This window comes from Volvox carteri (genome assembly GCF_000143455.1).
Source record: "Volvox carteri f. nagariensis unplaced genomic scaffold VOLCAscaffold_3, whole genome shotgun sequence".
Lineage (NCBI taxonomy): Eukaryota > Viridiplantae > Chlorophyta > Chlorophyceae > Chlamydomonadales > Volvocaceae > Volvox > Volvox carteri.
In genome coordinates this window covers 185662-193923 of record NW_003307546.1, presented here as the reverse complement: position 1 = coordinate 193923, position 8262 = coordinate 185662, and the positions used below count along the sequence as shown (strand labels likewise).

At 56.6% G+C, this 8262-nt stretch overlaps 1 protein-coding gene across 1 annotated transcript; it reads right to left on the bottom strand.

Moving 5' to 3' along the window:
* Positions 1-2141: 2141 nt before the first annotated feature.
* VOLCADRAFT_55777 (uncharacterized protein) lies at positions 2142-5096 on the bottom strand (the record flags this gene model as incomplete). The annotated part of the gene is made up of 6 exons (XM_002946299.1): positions 2142-2300; positions 2544-2683; positions 3258-3399; positions 3965-4158; positions 4269-4381; positions 4846-5096. Coding segments are annotated over 6 exons (999 nt in total), but the record flags the coding sequence as incomplete, so codon positions are not given.
* Positions 5097-8262: the final 3166 nt, after the last annotated feature.

Here is an 8262-nt window from a genome sequence, read left to right as displayed (position 1 = left end):
GGGGGGGGGGGGGGGCAGAGGGATGGGGGCGGGCGCTGCAGTGCGTCGCGGAAGGGAGAGGAGAGCTGCGCAGGGGGCGGGAGGGAACCGAACCTTTTGCTACCTCCAGGAGTGTATGTATATATGTATGTATGTGTGGGCTATGTAAGTCCATGTGTATTTATCTGGTTGTGCATAGGAGCCCGGGGGCCGGGGGTGCTGCTGGCACGCAGCAGGCGGGTGGGTGGTAGTGGGCGGGTTACTACTCCAGGGGGGTCTGGGGGGGAATGATTGGGGGATGTCCCTTGGGAAGATACGTGACGGGCCCTGTGTGTGTGTGTGTAGGTGTGTGTAACCCCCTGGATACAACCTGTTGTAACTCGAATGGAATGTTCGTACGGAAATGTACTACACCCAGCACTTGGGGCTACGAAAGGGTAAGCGCGTCTGGATAGTTATGTCCTCTTTCAGTGTCTCTCAAAAAAAATACAGTTGTGGAGTAGCTTCCTCCGTTCTGGAGGACTCGTGCAACGGAGGGCAGAACGGGGTGCCGCGATTAGTCCTGTCCAAGTACACGTTCCGGTCTGATCGTGCCCGCCTCCTCCCCCCTTCCCCCAAGCTGTGTGTGTGTGGTTATAAATTACGGACCGAAGAGGCTGGTGGCAATAGCAATGCGATGGGGTGTGGGGTTAGATCAGGTCCTTGTCTCATGCACGACACGACCAGATGCAACCACCTGGCAAGTTTTTATGAACAGGTCTCCCGCCCGCCTCAATACCGAACAGCTATTTTACAATTATGTTCTTGTGGCGATGAGGCAGGTCCCGGTATCTCATAGCTACAAAAACGTCTGGTTTTGAGCTTCACCACAGATGTATAGAAAGAACAGCGAAATGGTGGACTCCTTGAGGTGTGCATACGTGACAAAATTGTCGATACGGGTGACCCCGGAAAATGTTTTTCTCGACGTGCCAGCGAAATTCTCCCGTATTACGGCTGTTCCTGCAAATAGTTGTCAAAGGTATTATAGATTTAATTCCATTCTTGCACCACTTGAATTGCGTTTCGATGAAGGGTTTACAAATTCTGTAACTCGGGGGCCTGCCAGCATACGGGAAAGGTAAACAGTGCCAGCAAAGAAATCTGTAAAACATAATATATTTAAGGGCTTTCGGTTGGGAGTCTTGGCAGTCTTCGGGGTACAAGTTCCCGGAGCCAAAACGGCGGGCTGTCGTCATATCGCATATCGTCATATCGCCACTCCAGCACCCCTTTTCATGCAAGTCGCTGCTACCAGACGCGCCCACAGCAGTCCTCGGCAGAAGTCTAACGGGCAAAAGCTGCCCGTTAATCCTTTAGTTTACATTTGGCTTCTTTCACCACTCCACCGGACAACCACCCATCAACCCGCAGATGCATTACACACATTCACATCCTCTCTATATCTCTCTTATCTCTCCCTCTCATGCTCCTTCTGTAGGCGGGCCCCGATTTCAACCTAAACCCCTTGGTAACATTACATCACCCTCACGCGCCTCCTCCATTCCACTTCCTACTCCATTTCCTCCCCAACGCGGTCCTTCCCCACTCTCCCTCCCCCACCACCACACCGAGCCGCCATCGCCCCCCGGCACCGCACACCACCAAACACATTCCACTCATGCAAAAGCTGAAAAAACAATTCTCTCAACTCGTTTTTTCTGTCTTTTTCTCCTTCTCGCCTTCTCTGCCCTCTCTGCCTATGTCCTAAGTAGCCAAATAGCACCTCTGCCGGGTACGTGACTGCATTGACCCTTCCGTGATTGCAACTTTAATCCCTCGTAGCATTCAAAGGCCCTACCTGCCATAAAAAATATATAAGAGTATAACACCCTTGGACACACTCCTCATTGCCCATTCCGGACCGCAATTCCCCTGGGCCCTCCTCTCAGCTCTCAGCCCTCAGCCCGGGGGGAAAGACGAACCACGAGCGAGTGAAGCTGCTGCCAGGGCAGGAGTGTACAAGCCTGGGGGAACCACACCCTCAGGTTATACCGTCAGGAAATATCGCCGTACTGTACAAAGCCAGCCAAGCCCGGAAGCCAATAGCAATAACAATAAAATGCTAAGTTTCTTCGGCCCTCATCCCTCCCCTCGAGCAACACTCCCTCCACCTGATGATGCTACATTCCGCCGCCACCGCTACTGATGCTGCTGTTGCTACCAGTGCTAACGGACGCGGCTGCTACAGCCGCCTGTTTCTTGGAGGCATATGTGGCCACAAACCTCTCAATGAGGGGGTTGACCAGGTCGGGGGCCTCATCCTGGGGACAGTGACCCACCTTTTGGGGGTGGGGGTGGGGGGATAAATGGGAATGGGTTATAATGCTGCCTTGGCGGGAGGGGGACGGGAAGATCGGTGTATGCGCCCTGGCCGAGTCACCGACACGAACCCCCAAATGGGCGGATGTGTCCCCAATCAGGTGGTAGAGGTGTGTGTGTGTGTGTGTGTGTGGCGACGGAGCTTCGCTGCCCCCATGACGATTTGAACCTTCCCCTCGCTCCATCTCCCCACCCCGACCTACCCCAGGCAGTGTTACGAACTCCACGACAGCGGGCAGTTGCGCGAACAGCCGCCTCCCCAGGTTGACATCCTCCCACGGGTCCGCCTCCCCCCACACCAGGCTGACGGGGACCCGGGTGGCGGACAGCAGGTCCTCGGGGACTGCATGATGGGGTGGGGTGGGGGAGGGGGAGGCCGGGTGGGGGAGGGAGGAGGGTGAAGCTGATGCCAAGGAAAGGATGCTGCGGCGGCAGATGTGAAGAAAACAGAACTAACCAGTCGGCGGTTGTAAAGAAGCAGTCCTCGCGATGATGTTAGCAGTGATGACGACAGCGGAAACCTACCTACCTAGCCGCCAAGGCTAAAATAAGAGCGAAAGAAGGGCAGTAGACCCAATCCGTAAGGTAGTTAAGGTAAGTGTAAAGGCGGCGAAAGAGTAAACAAAACTGACGTGAGAAGAGAAAGGGATGACCTGAGGGGGAGGAGGGAGGAGGGAGGAGGAAAACGAACCAGATGGGACCCATGTCGGCTCTAAACGAGCCGAAGGAAAGGTCGACAAGGAAGGATAAAAGAAGGAAAAGAAAGGAGGAGGCACTTCCCTATTACAAACTCCTGATATCGCGGTTTGTGTGTGTGTATTGACGTATGTTGTGTGCCTGTCTCCACGCACGTGTCTAAATAGTGCCAGCAATCCGGAAGCAGTAAACCCGCACAGTAATAACTTTGCCGTACTCACGTGGGCCCCCGCTGTAGCTAATGAAGTCCAGGAATACGTCCACGGCACCGGGCTGCAGCCCTGGTCGCAGGATTGCCTGAACAAGCTCCTCCGTAACTGCCTCCTTGCGGCCGTACGCCTGACGAAGGATGTTGCCCACGGTCTGTAATAGGGTGGGGAGGTGGGGAGGTGGCGGTCGGCCAGGGCCTGCAGTGGTCCCTTCCCTATATAGGAACTTTCCCCCCAGCACGGCCACGTACCCGGGAGAAGGCTGCGGCCTGATGCGCTGCCCCTCCCCACATTCTCCCTCTGTTGATCCCCCGCACACCCTCTCCCGACCCCGCACACCCTCTCCCGACCCCGCACACCCTCTCCCGACCCCGCACACCCTCTCCCGACCCCGCACACCCTCTCCCGACCCCGCACACCCTCTCCCGACCCCGCACACCCTCTCCCGACCCCGCACACCCTCTCCCGACCCCGCACACCCTCTCCCGACCCCGCACACCCTCTCCCGACCCCGCACACCCTCTCCCGACCCCGCACACCCTCTCCCGACCCCGCACACCCTCTCCCGACCCCGCACACCCTCTCCCGACCCCGCACACCCTCTCCCGACCCCGCACACCCTCTCCCGACCCCGCACACCCTCTCCCGACCCCGCACACCCTCTCCCGACCCCGCACACCCTCTCCCGACCCCGCACACCCTCTCCCGACCCCGCACACCCGCTCCGTGGCCACGTTGGCGAAGAAGGCCCTCCCCGCCGGGGTGTCTCTGAGCAGGCGCTGGAATGCCGCCACCATGGGCCGCTGCCAGGAGGCCTGCCGCCGCACGTGCAGCCCCCGCAGGGAGATGTCCAAACACTGCACCCCCTGAACAAGGTGAGGGGCGGAGATGGAGGCCTGAAGACCCGCGAGACCTGTGGGAAGTCCGCGAAGGGAAAGGGGAAGGGGAGGGGGAAGGGGATTTGTGGTTAGGGCTCCCCCGGCCCAATCCTCCGTACCTCCTTCACATCCCCCCTGCACTCACCTCCCACAGAGTTACACACGACGAAGGCAGGCTCCCCGACTTTCTGCTGAATGAAGTCCGTCAGCTGCTCACCCCAATTGTCAAAGCAGTACAGCGAGTTGGGGGGGGCGGACCTGGCGGAAGAGGGGAGGGGTCAACGTGGAGTTGCGCGGCGCGTCTGTGTATGTGCGTAAACCTCTTCCCCAGAGCCTCATGGGGCCACAGCGGGGCCGCCAGCAGAACGCAGGGGCCACACACGCTTCCCTTGACTCTCCACGCGTGCGCTGCTTGACGTGGTTATGATACGGCTCCACCAAACGCGGCCTGACCGCCCACCGTTTGCACCTACTTAGCTGGCCAGCTGGAGCAGTGGTGCCATCCCCCAGCACAACACAACCCCCGCAGGCGCCGTCTCCCATCCGCAGTCATCTGTGACCCCTGTGAACCCCTTTTTCCTAGCAGGCATCATGGTTGAGGGGTGGAGATTATGTGAGCCTAGGACGCATCATGCATCTGGCCAGTCCTTGTGAGGTGCGGATGCTCGCGTGCTTGGGAGGGTATCATCGTAGCACGCGGCCCCTTATTGTGGTAGAGCTACCTGGGGTTCGGTTTATCGCTGAAGCCATATCCGAGCAGGTCGATGGCAAAGGCGCGGTGGCGCGCACCCAGCGACGGCGTATTTTTCCGCCAGTGATCTGCGTTTCCCCCAAACCCGTGCACAAGCAGCACCGGCTCTCCCTGGTCGCCGCTCCTTTGGTAGCGTATATTGTAGCCTTTCCATGTCCAATACCTGTATATGCGAGAAATATATAGTTTTGTAGTAAATGCATCCTCCAGCACACACAGGCATAACGGCTTAAGCCCTTGGGATGTTCCCTAATTTTTCTCTTCAGTGCAGCTTTTACTCCAACATCACATACCCTTCGTAAACTCCAGGCTTCACCTCTTTCTCCCTGTTCGCGCAGGCATGGACCCTAGGAAGAAGGTTGCGTCGAGCTTGGACAGAACGATGCTGACGAATGTTAGGTCCTGACCCAAGCCCATAAGATTGGCGATGACGAACTGAGTTTTGCAGCATTTGCACGAAAAGTCAAGCCAGTGCTCTCTTGAGGGCCGCTGAATACCGCAGCTCCTAGGGTCAATACGCCAATTTAGTTATAGTTGGGCCATAGTATTATGCCATATGCATTCAAAAATGAGGAAGGCCAACACACACAGTAACGAATGAGCAGCTAAGCCAAGAGCTGCTGTGACATGTGCACGACCGTATGACGAATGCCAGCCACACAAGCAGCAAACACCACGACAAGAACTGACCACAACTCTCCCAGGTTCATCTCAGACATTGACCTGCATCGCCATGCGTCCGCTTAGTGCAATGCCCGTGCCTACCACTCGTTTGCACGTGCTAGTAAACTCACGGTACTCCCTTCGTACAGTGAGTCAGACGCGCTCTAGACTTAGATAAGTCCGCCGTATCACTACAGCATTATTGCAACCCCTCACATCCATGCAACCAGCATCTCGTGGGCACCTCCACTTAATACCCGCTAGAAACATAAGCTCCTGGTCAACTTAGATGCCGGGCCATGCACATAGTACGACGCCAAGCGAGAGCCGTTCCCACGTCGCCCTATGTCGCCGTAACGGGCTTAAGAAATGTTTGACGCGCCAGACAGCCTGCCGAGCGGAAGCACTGCGTCCACGCGCCGTCGGAAGCTCATTCCTACCGCCGAGTTCCGGCCTGCGTTAGCCTGGCTTGCGTCAGCATCCTGCAGGCATGGGACAAGAAAGCTTGTGTGTGCGTTAGGGGGGGAGTTTACGGCGGTGCGCGTTGCATGCACCAAATTCTTCTTTGATGCTCGTAACATAAAGAGTGAAATCGCTCGTCTTCGCCGGTGTGGTGCGACATGAACCTCTGGTGCCATGCACGACATGAATCTCCCTTTCATTGCACACAGCAAATGTGCCAACTTACCGTGGAGAAGATGGATTGCCCAAGCCACTCTTTCACCGCCAGCGTCTGCTCCACATCAGCCGGGTAATGAGCCAGAAGCAGGAATAGAGCCCGCTTACAGACGACGGGTCGACCATCCAGTTGCAGGTGGCCGCTCTCCGATGCAGCGTTGACCAGCACGGAGAGGCTGTTGGGATGCAGTTGCTCGGGCCGTGTTATCAGCACCAGCCCGTCCGGGTACGCGCGGATGAACGTGGCGAGCTCGCGCTGCAGTTGGCCGTCTGTTTCCGGCAATCCATAGACAGCTCCATCGATGTAAATAAAGCTCGTTGCTGCTTTTTGGAGAAATGCTGCGGCCTCGATACAATCAGCCTCCGTCTTGCAGGTCAACAGCCAGGTAGGAACCTTCTGCTGGGTGGCAACCTGCCGAGCGGCCTGATCCCACAGCTCTTGCAAATACTCGGGGCGAACAGAGTTCGTGTCGAATAGTGACATGAAGTCATGGAAATCGATGCAGGTAATGGATACGGGCTTGGCTTTCGGTTGTGGCACATAAAGAGACATAATGCGCTCCAACGCTTTCTCAGCGAAAGGAATGACGTGCGTGGCCAGCTTACGTAATATCTCGCGCAACTCAGGCTGCGCTTGTTCCCAAAGAGCCCTCACGCGTTCCCAGGTAGGCCCCAGGTGCTGCTTTCCCTTCTCAACCAGCGGACTGATCACTGTCCACGCTGCGAGGTGCGCTTCCTTGACTGAACCCCAAGCTTGTTCTACTGCGTCGACGGCCGCAGGCGGGAGGCCCTGCTGCAGCTTCCGTTGCAGCGCGTCGACGCGCTCCACGGCAAGGACGCCCAGCTGCTGGGTACGGTCGACCGCGTTGTGGCGGATAAGAACCATGCTTTTGCAAACACGCTCGTAGCTTTTTGAATTCATCGCCAGGTGTCCCGGGTCAAGGCAAGGCGACAGGAGAAGGGCCAGCAAAGCCGTGACGAGGACGCTGCTGCACGAGAAGAACCCGAGCGTGCCTGAAGCCCGCCGCGCGCTTTGCGTTCCAGCAGTTGCAGCATGCAAAGAGTCGGCCCGATCCTTTGGAGGCGAGGCAGGCCCAGCTGGCTCATCCTCCGAGGAAGCGAATGGCTCGGAATCAGCGGTGGCCGCATCATCAGGCAGCGGAACAGCGGCAAGCTGCTTCACGTCCTTAGCCGATGGCGTTGACGTAGACGTTATCGCCATCGAAGCCGTTCGACCGCTGGGGGTCTTGGCAGCAGATTTGCCCACTGTCTTTACAAGTCGCTCCTGAAAAGGGATGCTCGACCTATCCAGCTGCATCGGGGTCACCGCTGTTGGATGACTTGCCAGCGGTCTGTCAAAACCGCCAAAAAGGGCGGGGCTTGCCGTCACGTCATTAGATGCAAAGTAATTCGCTGGTGGGGCTGGACTGGTAACCTCAGGCTGGCCCACATCAATAGCTGCATCCTCCTGATGCACGTCTGCCTCCTTCCTAGCACGAGAACGCGTCATCCGCCCGAACGATGTTGCCTCGGTAGATATTACGCGGCCCGACCGTGTGGAAACCATTTCGATCCAATAATGAAATAGTAGCTACCACAGTTGGCAACTCGTTAGGTCAAGTTTGCTGCGCCACGGTGGCTGTTACGAAATTATAGTGCAAGAATTCAAATTTAGAGTAGTCTATGGTGGGCGTGCTTACAACGCGAAAGTCCTCCGTGGAAAGAACCGCGATAACGTATCTACTTTCCTTTTTGGTGAAAATTTCTTATTGCAGTCAACGGCACGCGGTCAACGGAAAAGGTGTACGGTGCGGTGTTCTACCAACTACCACGGGAAGAGCGATAAAGCAGCTAGTGCTGTTTTTCCTTGATGTTCATACTACTTGAGCGATGTTTATGCGCGTTGGAACGAGCGGATTGTTTTGGTGTTCCGTGTTCCGGTGTTCCGAATCTATCCGAAATCTTTCATAACTTGGGTAAGTTGACCAGATAGTGTAAGGAAAGCAATTCCTCCTTGCATCCCAAATAACGGCGTTTATTTCACAAT